Source organism: Peromyscus californicus, unplaced genomic scaffold (genome assembly GCF_007827085.1).
Source record: "Peromyscus californicus insignis strain IS unplaced genomic scaffold, ASM782708v3 Scaffold_20__1_contigs__length_68692818, whole genome shotgun sequence".
Classification (NCBI taxonomy): domain Eukaryota; kingdom Metazoa; phylum Chordata; class Mammalia; order Rodentia; family Cricetidae; genus Peromyscus; species Peromyscus californicus.
The window spans coordinates 566,677-586,134 of record NW_026294503.1 but is presented as its reverse complement, the minus strand read 5'-3'; the positions used below and the strand labels follow the sequence as shown (position 1 = coordinate 586,134).

Here is a 19,458-nt window from a genome sequence, read left to right as displayed (position 1 = left end):
TATTTGGGGAGCCCCCAGGCAAGGGGATCAGGATCTGCCCCTGGTGCATGGGTGGGCTTTTTGGAACCCAGTGCCTAGGGTGGGACACCTTGCACAGCCTTGGTGCAGGGAGGAGGGGCTTGGACCTGCCTCAGCTGAGTGTGCCAGGCTCTGCTGACTCCCTATGGGAGACCTTGACTTGGAAAATGTGGAGATGAGGCATGAGTTGGGGGGGAAGGCTAGGGGGTGGGAAGAGAAAGAGGAGGGGATCTGTGGTTGGTATGTAAAGTGAATAGGAAATTTCTTAATAATAAAAAAATAAAACAAAATAAAGTGGTTTTTACATAAATTAGACTACATCTGGTTATATAGTTATATAGTCTTAGAGATTTTTTTGACCAGATTTTGTAACTTTTATTAAACTTGTTCTTTGACAGTTTCATACATGCATGTAATTTATTTTGATTCCTTTCACTCTCTCTTCTGGCCCTCCCACTTCTATGATCCCTCCCCCACCCCACCTCCTTCCTTCAAACCTCTTTTACACATTCTTGTCTTTTTGTTTTGTGACCCACTAAGTTTTACCAGGGTCATCTGTGTGACCATGGGTTTGGAAGTACCTGTTAGAGCCTTGTGGTACATCAGTGGCTACAAAAATGAAGCCAATGGCTGCTTCTCACTAGACTATATCAGTAGCCAACAGGGAGGGGGTGGGTCTTATGACTCCTTGCCTAGATTCACGACTTACTGTTGACAGAGTCCAGTCTTGTGCAAGCCCACTACAGGCAGCCTTAAATGCCATGAGATAATGAATTGGCTGTGCAGTGCTCAGCAAATAGCATTTCCCAGACCTTCTCCCTATCTTCTAGCTTTTACATTTTTCTGGCTCCCTCTTCTGTGATGTGTCCTAAGCCTTAGAAGGGGGTGTTCATAACCTTAAGTTTTAAAATGACTTTAAAAATGTATTTATTGTTTTAATTGTGTGAATGCCTATTGCCACGTGTGAGTATGTGCACATGAGTGTGGGTGCCCACAAAGACCAGATGAGAGCACTAGATCCCCTAGAGCTAGACTTACAGGTGGTTTTGAGCCACCAGACATGGTACTAGGAACAGAACTCAGAGCATCTACACACTATGAACTCAGAGAATCTATATACAATTAACTGCTGAGACATCGCTCCAAACATGTGTTTTTAAGCAACCTTTCAGTTTTGGGGTTTTCCAAGAAACATATCTAGCATTTACTACCCTTATCTTCCTCTCAACTATATCAAAGAAAGTAGACTTATGGGAGGACACACCTCTTGAAAGGTCCTTGGTGTCCTAGAACAACATCACAAGGCATCCTTTGTAAAAGAGAAGTAGGTATATATTAGACTTCAATATCTAAAATGCTCAAACTCTATATATAATAATATCAATAAGTCACTGTGTGACCTTGGATGAACTGCTTTACATCTCTTAATCTTGATGCAGAAAAGAAAAAAAATGTGCTTCATTTATAAAATGAGAGTTAGGTTAGAACACAGTTTCTCAAGAGAAAGTGGCCCTAGCCCCACTGTGCTGATTCTGATGCCTATCAGCACACAGGACAACTGCCCAGGGTCCATGATGGAAGTTCCCAGTACATTGCTTCTGGCTTAGACGGGCCATTTCTTTCCACAGTATCCTGCAACCCTTACCAGCATGTCTTATGATATAAAATGGTCAGAAGGCATTGTATTAGTGTTGTGTGATATTTTGTTTGTGTTCTGACAAAGCTTCCCTGGAGATCAGAGGGTGGAGCTAGCCACTAGTTAACCTAACCATAGAGGCCAGGCTGTGGTGGCTCATACCTTTAATCCCAGCACTTGAAAGGCTTACACCTTTGAACCCAGCACTTGGGAGACTCACACCTTTAATCCCAGCACTAGGGAGGGAGAGACAAGATGGGTGGAGACAAGATCTCAGGTCCCATTTGGTCTGAGGATTTGTAGAGGTAAAAAGTCTCTAGTGGCTGCTTCTCTGATATTTCAGCTTTCACCCTCAGTATCTGAGTCTGGATTTTTACTGTTAAAACTAGTTAGGATCACACTTCAGATTAGTCCATACTACCTGTGACATTTTGTTGCTGCGATTTCGAGTCTTCTCAAGGTACCACCAACTATGTGGTTCTATCTCTGTAATGAAGCACATCATGCTTTGTAAGAACCAAGCACTCAAAACATTGCTGCAGTGCTTCAGATTACAATGACATTGAAAAAGTAACAGTACTTTACAATTTTTGTATTTAATTACAATACTACTTACTAGTACTCTACTAGTTGGAAATTTCTATTAATATTTTATTTTTTACCTACTCTCTAAATAAAATTTTTACATAGTATATAAATAAAAAGAAAAAAATCTATGTTTAACATAGTTTTGTTTTCCTGAGGTTTTTTTGTTTGTTTGGTTGGTTTGGTTTTTTTTTTTTTTTTTTTTTTCAAGACAGGGTTTCTTTGTTTAGCCCTGGCTTCTCCTTGAAATCAGTCTGTGGATAGGACCAGGCTGACCTCAAACTCACAGAGATCTGCCTGCCTCTGCCTCCTGAACGCTGGGATTAAATGCATACACCACCACAGCCTGGTGTTTAAGAGTTTTAATAGTAACATAATTGTAGTAAATTGATGTTTACTAGTAATTATTGTGTGACATGTCAGCCTAGCTTTTAATCACTACAGATTTGTGTTTAAGCAGAAGCACAGCATTTCAGCAAACCACCTCCCTGCCTCATGGTTTTTCCACCAGATCAACTGTATGAAGCATGAGGTAAGTAGTGCACACTACTTGCTTGTGCCCCCGGAGGTCCACAATCACACTTCAAAGGATTAAAATGTTAAAAGTCAATGAAAACTCTTTTCAGAAGACCAAGAAAATAAGGTATTTTATCAAAAAGTGGAGCAAAAGCAACAGAGATCAAGAAAAAAAAAAAGACCACCTTAAAAAAATTCTGCATTAAACTAATAGGTTGTAAAGTTCTAGGCATCTCATTAGAAGAAAGAAGTAAATAAGTGTGAGGCAGGTAATGAGAAGAGGGCAAACCATAATGAGCCAGGAACTAGATAGGCTGGCATAAGAGGGACAAGTTAAAAACAGAACCTCCATCACTTAGCTAAGTGGCCACAAGGGACATCTAACATATACATACAAGAGACTGAGAATAACAAAGAAAGAAGAAACCATTCAACAACCCCCGCAAAAAGAGAAGAAAACATTTAGGAAGGAAAATAGAAGGCATCTGGTGTCAGTAACCCCAAATAAGAAGCTTTTGCCTCCTGCTCAAAAGGTGCCTCTTAAACCTTCAACAGCCTAGGAAAGAAGCACAGAGAAAGAGCCCTGGGAGGCTAATGCCTCAGGGTATATAAATAATGGCCATGGGTTTGGTGTGTGTGTGTGTGTGTGTGTGTGTGTGTGTGTTTCTTAGATTCTTAACTCTAACAGACACAATGATCACTTATTCCAAAAACATTTTTGGAATATAAGGGTAGTGGTTACAAGCGTGGATCTGGTTGGTTTTGTTATTGTTATGGTTTGTTTTGAGGCAGGTTATTACTCTGTAACCCAGGTTGGCCTACAATGCATGATGTGACTCAGCCTGGCCACCAATTCGTAACAGTCCTTTTGCCTCATCCTTTGAAGTCCTAGGTTTGCAGATGTGAGCCACCAAACTGGTAATTTGGTTGCTTTTAATAAGTTTTTCTTATTTGAAATTGAACACATCTTCTCATGTGAAAATTTAAAGATATAGACTATAAATATGAAATGAGAAATTATCCATAAGTCAATCACCAAAGATCATTACAGACAAGGTTTTAATGTATTTTCTTCACTTATTTTTCACATGCTTCTGATGTTGTAGGAAGGATCCATGGTCTATTATATTGGAAATTATCTCCTCTCCCATATAGCTTTTACTTCATTTTTAAATTTTAGAATAAAACAATTGACTACAAGCATTGTTTTATGCACTGGGTATGATTTGTGACACTATTTTCACAGCACATTAGGAGAAACAAACGGCAACTTTTGGCTAGGGGTGACCTGCCTGGAATCTCCCACACCAATGACTATGGTTAGGAAACTGAGACATGAGGGTTCATTGCCCCAGTGTCAGGAAGAACTGTCAGGAGTTTCCTGTAATATCTGTTCTAGGGCAGTATCAAGGGTTTGTGACAATGGAGAGCAAATCCCCTGTGTTGGTTTAAATCCACTGTTGGGAGTGGTGGGGCTTTCAAATAATCCAGAAACTTACAAAACTGTCCTTGGGCATGATCTCCTTACCATGTTAATAGATAATGCCTGATGCACCCCTAGTCTTGGTAATTATACCAAGAGCTTATGAAGGTCCTCAAGAAAAATTCTCAGGAAGAATAAAGAGCCTTTTCCAACTGTAATATCCCCAGTAGGGATACTGGCAGCTTTCTCTACGTGCTCCATGCTGGCATTCATAGAACATAGGAAAGATATTTCTCTGTCTTTCCCAGCTTGCCAAAGAAAAGACATCTGGTATACCATTTTAAATTTCACAGAAAACAGAGAAGAAATCTGTGTAATTGTAAGATATTTGGCTATGCATTTACTGGTACTATACTTCACAACAAGAAATACACTGTTCTACAGTAACTAAAAGGTCTGTGAAATTGCTTTTTAAGGAGATCACGTCTGTGCTGCAAACTTGTAAGCTTCTAATTTGTTGCATCCTTCTGAACAAACTACAGATAAAAACATATTCTAAAACAAAATAATATAAATTGAACAAGTATACTTTGTTCTTGCCATGCCCTAAACAATATTGTATAATAACTATTCATGCAGCATTTATACACTATTACTATAAATTATTGCTTATAAGTCATTTTACATAATCAAAAGATTTTCTGAAGTATGTGAGGAGATGTACATGTAATTACTATTGTTATATACAAATACAATTTCATTTGGACAAGATACTTGAATATCCATTTGGTTATCTGTAGGAACCTTGGAAATGATGATTTGGGGATGCTTTATTGTCTGTAAAACCTAAAAACAATTGTATATCTTTAAAGATTTCTGTGTATAAAGCCAATAACGAATAATTAGTACATATTCACAGAATTCCTATTTCATAGACCTATAACAAGCACAGCCACAGGAGGAGCCTATGGAACCAAAATATCAGGAAAGAACTACAAGGCAAAACATGCTTGAGCCATATCCAAAAGCCATGATTATCTATGTCATATGATACTTAAACTACAGCCCAGATGTCCAGCTTTGATTATTCACATCCATGAAATAAGGTCAGTGACACCTAGTCCACAGGCTTCGTGAAGTCCCACTCTGGCAGTGTGTGCAAAGGGCTTTCTTTGTGCCTGCCTTTGTCCTGGAGATGCTTGTTCTTCTCAACACCATCCCCTTTGTATATGTAAGGGTCTTACTCTGATATTTCACATGTGGAGAAACTCAGACCCAAGCAATATATGAAGGATTCTACAAATCAAGGTTTTGAAAGTGCTCAGGAACAAAGCTGGGGGTGGGAGAATGGGGGTGGGGGGTGTTGACTTTGTGAGTAAGAGAGGTCCTAAGTAAGTTCTCAAACACTTCATGCACCAGCTTCCTTCTCGGCCAAGATTAGTTGACTTGTTTGGATGGTGACCAGTTTGAAGAATGTTTTGTCACCAAAGAACTTGTAAGAGAAGACAGAGATCAGAAAAACTATACCTGGATCCTGGTTTCCAGGACAAGAGCCCTCTCCCTTAGCCCTAAATAGTTGTTCAACAAGAGCAATCAAATGAGGATGGAGATGTACAAGACAGGGGAACAGGGTGGTGAATGGCTTTACCCCTCACACACACATCAAAGTACATTCTTATAAGGAACACCCAGAGAATTAGGTACACCACTCCAGTGCTAAAGAGAGGAGGTCCACAACTCTAACTGAATTCGGGGAGGGGAGAAGGAATAAAAACAGCTGCAAAACCCAAAAGGTACATCTATAGTCAAGGAGCAGTACTTCCCTAGGGTGGTCAAGACAAAGCAGTGTTATCTCTGCCCTAGGATCATCATTCATTGGCCACAAATCTTGAAGCCTTTGAATCTAGACTAACAAAAGATACGACAGATCACACCATGAGGATTAGAACGGGTATCTGTGAACACTGGGAGGCTGAAGTCTGATGAGGACATGCAGGAGGAAGGGTCAGCAAGAGGACCTGAAGTGTAGAGATTCAAGTTCTCTGGTGTCCTCCAAGCTCATATGGAAATCCAGGTTACCTGTTAAATATCTCATCTTATTCGGATTCTAGTGTAATCAAAGGATGCCATTGGAATAGCCAGGCATGGTGGCTCACGCCTGAAATCCCTTCATTTGGGAGGTAGAGGTGGGGTGAACATGAATTCAAGGTCAGTCTTGACTACACCCTGAGTTCTGGGCCAGCCTGGGTTAAGTGTGATACCATCTTATAAACAAAACAAAATTTACAAAAAAAGAGAGAGAGAGAGAGAGAGAGAGAGAGAGAGAGAGAGAGAGAGAGAGAGAGAAGACTATCATTGGAAGTTCTTCAGACATTACATGTTTTCAAAACAGAAAAAAAAATCAACAACCACAAAAAAAAAAAAAACACCCACTGAGCTGCACAAACGACACTACATTAGGTCTCATTAAAAGCCCAGTGAAGCTCGCACTATTTATTAGGTGTAGGCATAGCAGCACTCTATAGACTCCTAATGGTGAGGCAAAAGAGGGTGGAGGAATGACATTTAAATATCACCAAAGCTTGTTGATAACAAGCCTTGCAGAGCAGACCCATTAATCCCAGACACCCTGCAATCATTAACCATAGGCAGGAGTGGATGAAGCAAGACAAAGAACCCCAGTGCTCTGCCATGGAGACTTCTTAATGCAACTTTCATCAAGCACAGTTAAAGAAGCCACAACTTCAGCACCAGAGAAGCTGTTATCCTAAATTGATGCATCAACTGAAATTAGTTTTGAGTAGTTTTCATTGAGTCTTTCTTGCCAGTTGTCAAGGTACCCTGTGTGTGTGAGAGTGTGTGTGCGTGTGTGCGTGTGTGTGTGTGTGTGTGTGTGTGTGTGTGTGTGTGTGTGTGTGTGTATTCACATGCATATCTCACATACTTAACAGATGTGAGCAGAAATCAAAGCAGAGCTGTGTAGAGAGCTCACAGCAGTTTCCCCCAAACAGAGGTTGGCCATTTACAATGACATCGCCAGAGTGATATGTGTGCACACTAGAAAGTTAAATTGAATGAAAAGAATGTTCAATAAAGCCATCAATTTTATTTGGGGTTCATCTGGCTGCAGTTTCTGCCTGCAGTCATTTCATTGTGGGACAACTTAGCACCACACAGGCACCTGGATTCACTTCAGGGTCTCTGGTCCATTGAACTATGGCATTCCTCACATAGTTTCCCAACGCGAGGATTGTAATGTCAGCTCCCTACTTCTTAGCTCACTGTCTGTAGCACATTCCCTGACCTTTGATGTGAAATTCCACTTTACAATATTACAAGGACTGGGATTCTTTTTTGAAAGAAGCCAAAACAACACCACTCCTGTGGCCACTCTGATAGTCTCCCCAACCATGGGAAACTATCTTCAAGTATAAACACACTGAGAGTTTACCTCTCCCTAAAACTTGTTCCACACCAAGTATGCCAAGGAAAAAGAAAACATTTGAAAAGTTTCCCAGTTACCCTTGAACAAAAAGTCCACCTCATTTTCAGATGAATTGGTATACGGAGCTGTTAAGAATTTCTCTATCCTTTAAGTGACAGGACAATTTGTTATTATTAAAATTTTAGAATATTGCTGTTTTCAATGACTCTTTCTTCCCCTTCCCAGCAGGTATTCAGAGCTATAATAGCAATCCCACAGTTACCTCCTACAAAATAATTATAATTGTGGGCCAATTAAACTAATCACCTTTTCACATATTTTTATCCAGCTTACAGATATAAATCTCCCCCAGAATGCTAAGAATGAAGGCTTTTCTCCAAAAGTATCCAGGAATCCCCTGGAAAAGTCAGCTTGGGGACAAGATCAACTCCCAAGAATGTCACTGAGTGATGCTTCCAAATATGTTGTAACAACAGGGGCCAGATCCCTGCTGTGAGCCATTCAAAAGGACTTATCTAAGCCACATGTCTCAACTTCCTGCTAATGTGGTTGAGCTTGAACAGAAAAACTACCAAATCATCTAAAAGGGAGATTCCAAAAAGTGCAAGATTTTAGATGCCAGATAACCCATTTTGGAAGGAATGAATAAAATGATGTGTAAAGAGATTTTAACCTCTGAGGTTTATCACTGTAACGGGAACCGCCAAGGATGGAACAACTGAGTTCAGTACTCCTTAGAGAAATTTTCCTTGAAGAACTGCATAATCCACTGTCTTGGAAAGTGAGGACACATTTCTAGCCAGATGTTGAGTGCCAAACAGTGAAAGGGGAAAATGCCAACCCCAGGAGAGAACAGCAGGTGGGAACACATTTCATTTGTGCAAAGCTACTCTAAGGACAGACATGCCAGTTCCTGGATAAACCACCCCCTGGTGGTATTTCCGGCCTAATGTCACCAGTTTAGAAGCAGTTCACATACAGGACTTACCTGATATCTTACATCCTTAATCTGCTCGTTTTGCTCTTTAAAGGTCCAATGGCACAGCTTAATAATGACTTCAAATATCCATCACAGATCAATAAGCTACTTCCTCTGCTTCAGCAGTCCAAACACAGATTCGCCAAAAGATGCATTGTATGTATCTCACAGATTAGAACAACTGCCTACAGAGACTACCACTTAAGTTCTCCCTCAGATTCCATTCATAGCAAAATAAAACCATTAAAAATACACATCCTTGGGATGAAGACACACTTACTACCAGTTAAAGGAACAAAGAAAAACAGGATCGGTTTTTAGTTGTTAGTTTGGTTACATTCTTGTTTGTTAATTGTACCTTTGTTTGCTTTGATGTCTTCTCTCTCCAAAGTACCCAAAACTGTATCTTAGGTGAACAATGAAAGAACACAGAGCTTTGCTTCTGCCCTAACATTTTTCTAGCCGGTGGTAGGGGTACTCAGGTCATCACTTGCCTTGTTCATTTTCGGGCAACAGGTACTTCAAAAGCCTAATCAATCAAACAATGGACACAAGTACATTCTGATGAGGTGACTGAATAAAACCACTTCTCAAACCACAGGTCTCCTGGAAGACACTTTTCCAATGTGTGTCACCAAAATCTTGGGAAAAGGAGACGTGCAAAGAAAAACAGATATTCTGCAGCACTTCAGTAAGGCATCCTAAATGTAGCATCTAATTTGCAGTTTTGCAGAAAGAATAGAGGGACCACAGGAACAACTGCACATTGGGCTCACACTCAACCTCTAAAAGTGAACAGAGTATTTAGGATCCCACTATTAAGAAGTACAAAAATAGTAGATTGTAACATAAATTCTGATAGGTCTTTTAATTAAAAAAAAAAAAAACAGAGCCAGATATTGGGGTAAATGCTGAAAAATCAGAGAGACAAAGAAATAAGCCACTGCCACATCTTACCTCTAGGACTCCCCAGCCTGAAAAGGTTTTGGCTCCTGTCTCCACTTGCCTTATATACCTTTGTCCGCCCTGGCATATTACTTCCTTCCTAGTGCTGGGATTAAAGGTGTGTGATTCCCAAGTACTGGGATTAAAGGTGTGTGCCACCACTGACTGGCTTCTATGTCTAATCTAGTGGCTTGTTCTGTTCTCTGATCTTCAAGCAAATTTTATTAGGGTACACAATATATCACCACAGTAGATAGCTCAGTCAGTAAAGTACTTTCCACATAAGCATAAGAATCTGAGTTTAATCTCTATGCTCACATAAAAACTGGCCATGACTGGCAGGTGCCTATAATCCCAGTACTGAGGAGGCAGAGATAAGAGGACCCCTGGGATTCAATGGCCAGCTAGTCTAGTCTAATCATTGGTGAACCCTAGGTCCAATGAGAGACCCTGTCTCCAAAAATAAGGTAGATAAGCAATTGAGGAAGGCACCTGATGCCAACCACGACATGAATATATGGGTATACACAAACAAGCAAACACACAAACACAAGACAGTAACTATAAAACTATATTCCAAACCACATGAAATTTTAGTGACTAAGACCATCTTAGTTTTATCTTCTTGTTGCCTGTTGGTTTATTCTGTTGCTTAGTTAAAATTCTCTAAGTCAACAATGTTATTATTTGTTTTTTACTCTTTTGGGAGGGCCTGCCACCCAGCTCCCAAATAAACCACTCACAGAGGCTTATTCTTAATTATCAATTCCCAGCCTTAGCTTGGCTTGCTAACCTATCTATATTTTGCCTCTGAGCTTTTCCTGTTCTCTTACTTCTGTAAATCTTACTTTTGCTCTGGGGCTTGCTGTGTAGCTGGCTGACCAGCCCCTGGGTTCCTCCTCTTTCTCTGACTACTTCTTCCTTTTATTCTCCTCCCAGATTTCTCCTTCCATTTATCATCTCTGCCTTCCAGCCTCACCTATTTCTCTCTCCTGCCTTGCTATTGGTCATTCAGTTCTTTATTAAACCATTAGGTGTTTTAGACAGGCACAGTAACTTCACAGAGTTAAACAAGTGTAATAAAAACAAAAGTAACATACCTTACAATAATATTCTCCAACACAATAATATTGAAAACCCTAACCTAACATCTCAATCCTTTAACTGGACAAAAAAGAGAGAAAGCATCATGATCCACTGGTTGGTTTGCATTTACTGTGTTACTACATGAAATTAGCAACCTACTCACCCACAGGAAAGATTCTAGGGATCTTGTTAAAACAACAAAGCATAGGAGTCATTCAGTACTCAATACAGATGTGACATAACAGCACATTGTTAGAGAACTCAAGATGGCATCTTCTCTGACAAAGACTTCTGTTACTTGGACAGTCTTGGTTCAGCTACCCCCCACACATTCTTAAACACATAATGTAAGCTCATCTGCCTTCCCTAGGCTTCAGCCCATAACTTCTCTCAGAGTGCAGTCCTGAGCCTCATACTACCATAGTTAAACAAGAGAATTCATTCCATTAGAGAAGCATCGTTCTCAGAGAAGCCTTTGCTCGAGTATACGTGTTCTGCCTTTACATATACACAGAACTTACTACAATGATCTATTCACTAGTCATTTGGACACTGATAAAATGCTACTTGAAAAAAAATATTCCATTATGCCTGGATAGTCCACAAAAGTGATTAATATACAATTCCATGATACTTTCTTTTAAAAAATTATTTATTTTATGCATATAGATATTTTCTCTGCCTAGTGTCCATGGAGGCCAGAAGAAGGCACTGGAACTGGAGTTACAGATAGTTGTGAGTGGCAATGTGGATGCTGGGAAATGAACCTTGATCCTTAGGAAGAAGAGCTAATATTCCTCACTGCTGAGCCATCTTTCCAGCCCCCATGCTCTTTTTTTTTCAAATATATACTTTTGCTATTTTTAACTGCATGTATATCTGTGTATAGGTATGTACACATGTGTGTGTACATGCCCTTAGAGGCTAGAAGCATTGAACCGCTGAGAGCTGGAGCTACAGGATATTGTGAGCCCTGCAATGTAGGTACTGGGAATGAACTCAGGTCTTCTGGAAGGGCACCTCTCCAGTTTCTGAAATGCTTTCTTTGAAGTTTCTTCTTTAAGCTCAGTTTTCAAAAATACACATGATCATCTGTGGTGCTAGATGTGGTAATTCAGGGATGTGTATCAGCTCTAACTGGAGAATGGGGACACACAGATTTCACTGTGGTGGTGTGAATGAGAATGGCCCCAATAGGCTCATATGTTTGAATGTTCAGTCCTCAGTTGGTGGAACTATTTAGGAAGGACTAGGAAGGATGGTAATATTGAAGGAGGTATGTCACTAGGGAGTGGGGTTTGAGATTTCAAAAGCTCATCCAATTAATTCACTTTCACTGCCTCATGCTTGTTGAACAAGTGTAAGTTCTCAGCTACTCTCCCCGTGCCGTGTCTGCCTGCCTGCTGCCATGCTCCCCATCATGATGGTCATAGACTCACCCTCTGAAACTGTGAACAACCATTAAACACTTTCTTTTGTAAGTTTCCTTGGCCTTGGTGTCTTTTCATAGCAATGGGAAAATGACTAAGACAGCCACAACTTCTCTGAGCTTCTGCCCTTCTCAGCTCCTCAAGCCCTCCCTCACTTCTGCTCAGCTGCTTCCTCAAATCCACCCTCCCAGTGAGCTACCTTCTTTTGACCTCCATATCATCTTGGCTTTAGTCCTTAGTTGTCCCTGGAAGAGTCTTTTGTTTAAAAGACAGCCCTGAGGTTCCCCAGGGGCTGAGGGTTAATGCAGGTCCTCTTAGAGCAGGATGTGCACAATCAGACTCAGACAGCAGCTGCTGAGCTGGAGCTAATCCCTGGAGGACTGCTCAGCCCTCCTTATTCTCTGGAAGTGAGATTGCCTGGCACCAGGCCTGCTCTGGCTGCTGGGACCTTATGTTTTCAGCACACTGCAAACAACATCTTCTGTGGACTCCACTCTCAAAATGCCAACAGATTTCTCTGTTTTGCTTTATCAAGCTGCTCCCCAGATGCAAGTACTTCAACAGAAGTCTGCTGGCTGTCCACACACTGAATATCACACATAAATGGTGTGAGGTGGAAAGGTGCCTAGAGCGCCAGGGATGTGAAAGCCCTGCTCCAACTGTTATTATGCCAGTGTTCACTTAAACAGGCAGAATTACACAACAGTGAAGGTGAGTCAAATAGCCAGAGTGACCACTGTAAGTACTGCTACGTCTATAGCGCTGACACGACTTCCTAAGCCCAACCTCAGGTCCCTTGTCCTTGTCATGCTTCTCAATTCCAATCCTATGGTACTTGAAAGTGAAAATAATTCAGCTTTGTTCTCTTGGAAACATAACATGCCTAAAAACTTAGCTTTAGCAAAATATTTTCTACTTGTAGATTTGAAAGAGGGATTTGCAATGTGTATTTTAAAAATAAAGTCATCATTACCAAGTTTTCTTGGCTGGATTCTTAGATCAACTATAATTAGCACAACTCATCTTGTGCCAAGGAGTCTCTTGAGAAAAGTAAAGGTGTGTTTGAGAACCAATCAGTTCTAAGTAACAACCACGTACTAAATTTGTCAAATTAGGGGCCATCATAAATCATGAGAGGCTACTTATTTGTTCATATAATTAATTGTATACTAAACATACAAACAATCCAAACTCCACAAGGATTTTAAAATATTTTCCCTTATTAAGCATAAATTTAGATAATCTGGTGACAGAAGACTTTTGAAGCAAAAGAGTTATTTTTTTAATAATTCAATATAATTAGATGTTCTTATTTAGTTTTCTTTTAAGCTTCCTCAAATCTCTATCCAAATCACTTTTAAATATTTATTCTTATTACTTTTTATTCATATTTATGTGTCTGTGTGAATGTATACCACTTGTGGATGGATCCTGGAGTGGGAGTTGCAGTAGTTGTGAGACCTGATCCGAGTGCTGGGAACCAGACTCAGAAAATCAGGGCATCCTCTTCAGGGCTGGGCCATCTCTCCACCCCAGCTCCTGCATCCTCTCAGGGCCGAGCCATCTCTCCACCCCAGCTCCTGCATCCTCTCATGGCTGGGCCATCTCTCCACCCCAGCTCCTGCATCCTCTCAGGGCTGGGCCATCTCTCCACCCCAGCTCCTGCATCCTCTCAGGGCTGGGCCATCTCTCCACCCCAGCTCCTGCATCCTCTCAGGGCTGGGCCATCTCTCCACCCCAGCTCCTACATCCTCTTCAGGGCTGAGCCATCTCTCCACCCTAGCTCCGTTGATTTTCAATAGCACAGTCTTTTTTAGACTTACTAACTAGTGAATACTTACAATTTTGAAACATTTTGAAAAATGTATTATGGAGATTTAAGAACCCATACAAAATAAATTTCACTCATAAATTATGTTTTAGAATTTGCAGACTTCACTAAAGACAATGAGGGAAGAAAAATAACTTTGTGAATCTCCTTTATGGTTTATAGACAGTTATCTGGAGAACGGGCAAGTTGCTCTTCCCCCACAGAAGTGATAAGCACCAAGCTGCTTCAGCCTCAGCTTCTGCCTCCCTCTCCTGTGGCCGGGTTACTGGCAGATTTCTGCCGGCATGCATGTGTGGCCCCGCAGAGCCTGGCAACTCTCAGAGAAGACAAACACATAGTTGCTTCTGTTCACAGACTCCACAGAGAGTGTATTTAGGTAGATGTTGTTGAGTGTTGGCTGGTTTTGTGTTTTTATGTGGAAAACATTAAAATCAAACAATGAAAATCGTTGTAACAAATCACAGCAAGACACAGTCTCAACACATTCTGACTAAAAATTAGGATGGGTCTCCTCCAAATGGTTCTACTTGAAGGCTTTGCCAGACTTCTGATCAAAAACATCCAGTGCATTAAAGCTAACAGCTTAGGAGGGGAACCACATTATTTCCAATTATTATTATCATTATATTACACTACCAGCTGTCAACAATTAAAAACCCATACCATAGTGCTAAATCCCCACAGGAATAAAATCTAAACATGCTGTAAGAACATACAGATAATTTTCCACAGTTAACAACTCTCTAAGTAAAGCAATCTGCCTTCAACTATGTCCATGAGAAGAAACAAGAATCAGAGCAAAGTGTTGGGTTGATTCCCCTCCCAACTCTTTATCGGGTATTTTATAATATGAAAAGAAAGTAACCAGGAAACAAAGATCACAAATATAAACTTTCATACACCATAAAATAAAATAGCTTAGAGAATTGGCATTCTCTAATTATATGAGTGGGACTATTTTCAGCTCATCATTTAGCTAAGTCCTTATTTACTAACAGGGACAGGCAAAGGACAAGACCCACCATATGAACTGCTCCAGAAGACTCCATAACGCCTCCCATGTCTGAGAGAAAAGAAAAAGAATAAAACCATCAGCAAACCAATCAGTCTGCTACTTATTTTTTAGTTTGTTGTTGCTGTTGTTTACAGGGCTCACTCTGTAGCCCAGGATCCTCTAGAATTCACTGTGTTGCTCAGGCTGGCCTCAAACATACAACAATCTTCTCTACCTCGGCCTCCTAAGTGCTGGAATTACAGACATGCCTACCATGCCTGGGTACTTTATTTTTTATTTTTTCTTTGTTTTTATTTTTTTCTTTTCTTTTTGAGATTCTAATGGAGTTACATTATTTCTCCCTTTTCTTTCCTCACTCCAAGCTTCCTATAAACCTCTCCTTTCTCTCTTTCAAATTCATGACCTCTTTTACATTAGCTGTTGTTACATACATATATGTATATACATATATATTTCTAGGTATAACCTGCTCAATCTGCATAATGTATATTTGTTTTCAGGGCTGACCTGACCCTTGAGCTCTTAAAATCTTTTCATCCCCTCTTCTGTGATATACTCTAAACCTTAAGAGCAGGGGGATGGGGTGGGGAGTTGTTTTGTTTTAGATGTATCCATTGGGACTGGGCTCCACAACTCTGTGTTTTGATTGGTTGTGGTTTTCAGTAATGATCTCTGTCTGTTGCAGTGACAAGAACAGACAAATCTATAGACACAAGGTAACATTATGGTTTCCTAGAACTTGGTGTGGGTAGAAGACATGACTGATAATGAGGATGTGAGGAGGGGTAACAAAAATGTTCTAGAATTTGATTGTGGTGACTGTTCTTACAGAACTCTAAATATATCAAAACCCACTGAACATAACATTTTAAAAGGATGAATATTTATGGTAAGTAAATAATATCTTAACAGATCTGTTATACATTGTAGACACAAATCAACTGTGAGCAGAAAATATTATTTGACAATTATATACTATCTGCAAGGCATAAATAATTTCCAGATAACATGAAGAACGTTTTCGGCTTTAGCTCTGTATCAAATTTTGCATTTTGCAGAGAATCTTAAAAGTGGAACTAAAATTGTTGGCACAGGGTGAGGTCTGCCAGAAGTCATCCCGAGCTTTGTATTTCTTAGCCTAGAGCAGTGACTCTAAAGCATTAGTGTGTTCAGACATTGCAGAATAGAGGGTGGGAACCATGAGTGTACATTTCAGTGGTGTGATAGTGAACTGCGGTGAGCAAGCCACCTTCAGAGCATGCTGGGTCTGCTAAGCCAGTGCCTGGTGTGTACTGAAGGTAGCTGGGTTTTCTTCTGCCTCTAAGAATTCTTGCCATGAAGTTCATGGGTGTTTGGGAAATTTTTTAATGGAAAGGTCCTAAATCTATCACACTGGGTAGAAGAGAAGCTTTATCAACTCCTTGAGGCCCCCAGAATACAGTCCATTTGGCATGTACAATCGCTCATATTTAAGAAAACTATTCAGTTCCAAAAGAGCCAGACTATGCCCAGTGGGTAAAATTCAGAATTTAAAATGTAGAAGGAGCTAAGTTATCAGCATGGAGTGGGGACAGCTGGCCCTTGCATCTTGGTTGACTCTTGTCTCTACATTTAACCCCTACAGTCAGAACTTCACCTCCTGTTCTAACTTGGACTCCCCATATCAGAAGTGCTCTCCATCCTATCTGAGAGGAGTTACATGAAGCGGCACCTTGAAAAGGTAGTGGTTAGTCATGAACAACTACTGCATTCTAACTCACAACTTCTTGGCTATAAAGGAAAGAGAGGAGAATGGGACACAAGGCCAAACTGCACTGGGATTTTAGGGAACTTTAACGCACTTGGAGAAAGTTGACTTCCTTAATGCCAAGCAGAGCCATTTCATGACCTTTGGGCATCCGACTGCAGAGACCAGCAGAAGAGCAAAAAAGAGACTGTGTGATTTGACAATGGTCTAAGCTGGTGAATAACAGAAAAGCCAGCCTTGGGCCACCGAAAATAAAGAATGAATCGTGGAAACAAGTACATTAGAAGAAAAGAAGCAAGTAGAAAAAGTAATTCCTACTCTAGAGTTTCCTGATTCTTACTTATTTCAATGGTGTTTATCATAGTGGTCATTTAAACCTCATACAGAAAGTTTAGCTTGATGGCCCATGGCACAGAATGAGCATCTTGGAAGCAATGCTGGTTCTTGTGGCAACACATAGAGCAGTGAACTCCTGGGAAACTAGGACTACCTCCCCAAGCCGCAGAGGCTGGGACAGTGGCCCATCCAGCTACACTCCCATGTGGTTTGCACTGCCTCTGACTGACCCCTTTGGAGGCTCTCTTCCTCCTTATCAAGGACACTCTCTGAGTGATGGTTTTACCTACTCCCCACCCCCCCCATCATGCTTCTCGATTCACATGAGAGAGTAAAACTGACTACTCCACATGGTAGATGCCTGTCAGAATCACTTGAACGCAATGTCAAATTTCAGTGGTTATGTTCCCCCCAAGTTAGACATTTGACATTAGTGTGAGCAGATCTTAAAATCCCACAGTTCTACTAAAGACAACAAAAGATTCTTAGCCTCTATCAGACCAAGTCATCAAAAACCAAAGTAAAATGCATGTGAAGCTGCTGAGTGTCCAACTTCAAACTGCAAAAACAACAGCATCTTCTAGGGTTACAAGGAACTGGGGAAGGTCAGCTGGTCTACACAGCCAGAGGATGGACAGTGTCTCCTCTGAAGACCCAAAACAAAGAGCCACCCACAAACACCACACCAGCCCTCACTGCCCAGTTGGTCTATCCATCTGCCTGCCATTTAGAAAGCTCTTCCTTGTGTCCAACCCAAATCAATCTCCTTAGAGGTCGCTGCCACTTATTCACACCAGTGTCCAAGAGAACGGAAGATCTAGGAAGATAAAATGTCCAGGCAAGTCATCTCATCTGGCTAGTCATTTTTATTACTGTTTTTTAAGTTTCTAGTAAAAGAAAAACCAAACCTCCTACATGCATAAAATGCTAAGAAAAAAATATATTTTCATTCAATAAACAAAAAAGGATTTAACTCAGTGAATACTAAACACATCTGTAAAAAGTTTACGGTTTGAACCCTCCAGGTTTTCTGTTTCTGTTTGTACCTCAAGGCACGAAACAACAAAGACAGCCTGGTAAAGACTCACAAGAGTAGTTAATGCTCAGGAGAAAAACAGCAAACGCCAGGAGGCATATCACAAATGTTCCCTTAATATTTATTAAACCAACAACAGTGTTTGGAGTAAATCTTATTAACGGAATACACAGAGTTCTGGCAAATAAAATTTTAGTTCATTTACATCAGATGTGCCCCAAATCCCCATTTTTATTAAAAGGACAATAAGTATTCGGTTGAAAGGCTTGGAAATGGCATGTTATTTGACTGTTATATATTTCTTTTTATCACTGCAGACGTCAAAACTCTTTCTTTAAAGCATTACACAGTATATGTTAAAGCACTGTAGCTGAATATAAGTCTAATTTTACTATTTACATCATTCCTGCAGATTAATGATTTAGTTTTAGAACCACTTCTAATCCTTTGTTCTCTGAGTAAGGTCTAAAAAAACACAGTAAAGCAAACAAAAGCTTGAGAAAGATGGGAAGTGAGCTCAAATCATTTTTGTAAAACACTTTGTTTGGCTCCAAGCCTCTATACTTCTGTAGGAATTAAACATTTAATTCACTTAATTTAGGGTATTTGAGAAAAGCATTTCCCAAAGGCAAACAGATTTATCTCCATCTAGGTTCAAATTTACCAACCACTAAAGTAAAGGACCTAAAATTAAAAAGTACACCAATACAGCCAACAAATGAACTTATTCCCACAGGACCATAATCTCCAAATGTTCCAACTTGATGATGCTGAGAGACAGCAAAACCCTTTGTCCACTTTAGGCCCCACACCAAGTTCTCTACTTCTGTTTCTTGCCAGATGTTTAAGTGTGAGATAAAACTCATTCTGCACTAAGCTTGTTATTTGATGTGTCAGTGAACAGACACAGACATAAATGGTAAGGACACCTGAACCACATCCATGATGGAGCCTTGGGATTGTGAGGCCAAGGCAAATGGCTGTGTGCACCATGCATTTCATTCATTAAAGTCAGGATTAGGCTTGACAACAGAGGAAAGTTATAATGGGAAGTCAGAACACAGGTGATGGAAGGAGACAAGGGGAGATGGGACCCATCCCACAGTATTCCCTCTCAGGCAAGAGTCTTTCCATCCATATTTGGAAATCATTCACTTTCTACTATAGTCCTACTATATAGGGTTCAAGTGATGAGTTCTCCATATGTGGTTCCATGCTTGGTGCGTGTAAGTCAGGCCAAGGAAGAGTCAACAAGAAACCAACCTTGAATTCTTGCTGGAGTAGTAGACAGAGAGCTGGTAGATAAAGGGGGGCTCTCTCTGCTGCAACTCCTGAGGGCAGGCTCAGGAGTTAGCCCAGAGATGCCATACTCTATCTCATTACCAGATTGTTTTCTCCTGAACATCAATATCTAAAAGTGTCCCATTCTC

At 40.5% G+C, this 19,458-nt stretch overlaps 1 protein-coding gene across 2 annotated transcripts in view; it reads right to left on the bottom strand.

Moving 5' to 3' along the window:
• Sdc2 (syndecan 2) overlaps positions 1-19,458 on the bottom strand; it is a 113,286-nt gene that overhangs the window by 78,860 nt on the left and 14,968 nt on the right. Inside the window, exon 2 of one of the 2 annotated variants that reach the window (XM_052747575.1) lies at positions 14,917-14,957. The exons of the other annotated variant lie outside the window; for it this stretch is intronic. Coding sequence (XP_052603535.1) covers positions 14,917-14,955 — 39 coding nt within the window. The 5' untranslated portion in view covers positions 14,956-14,957. The remainder of the gene's footprint in view (positions 1-14,916; positions 14,958-19,458) is intronic. 2 annotated transcript variants of the gene reach the window in all.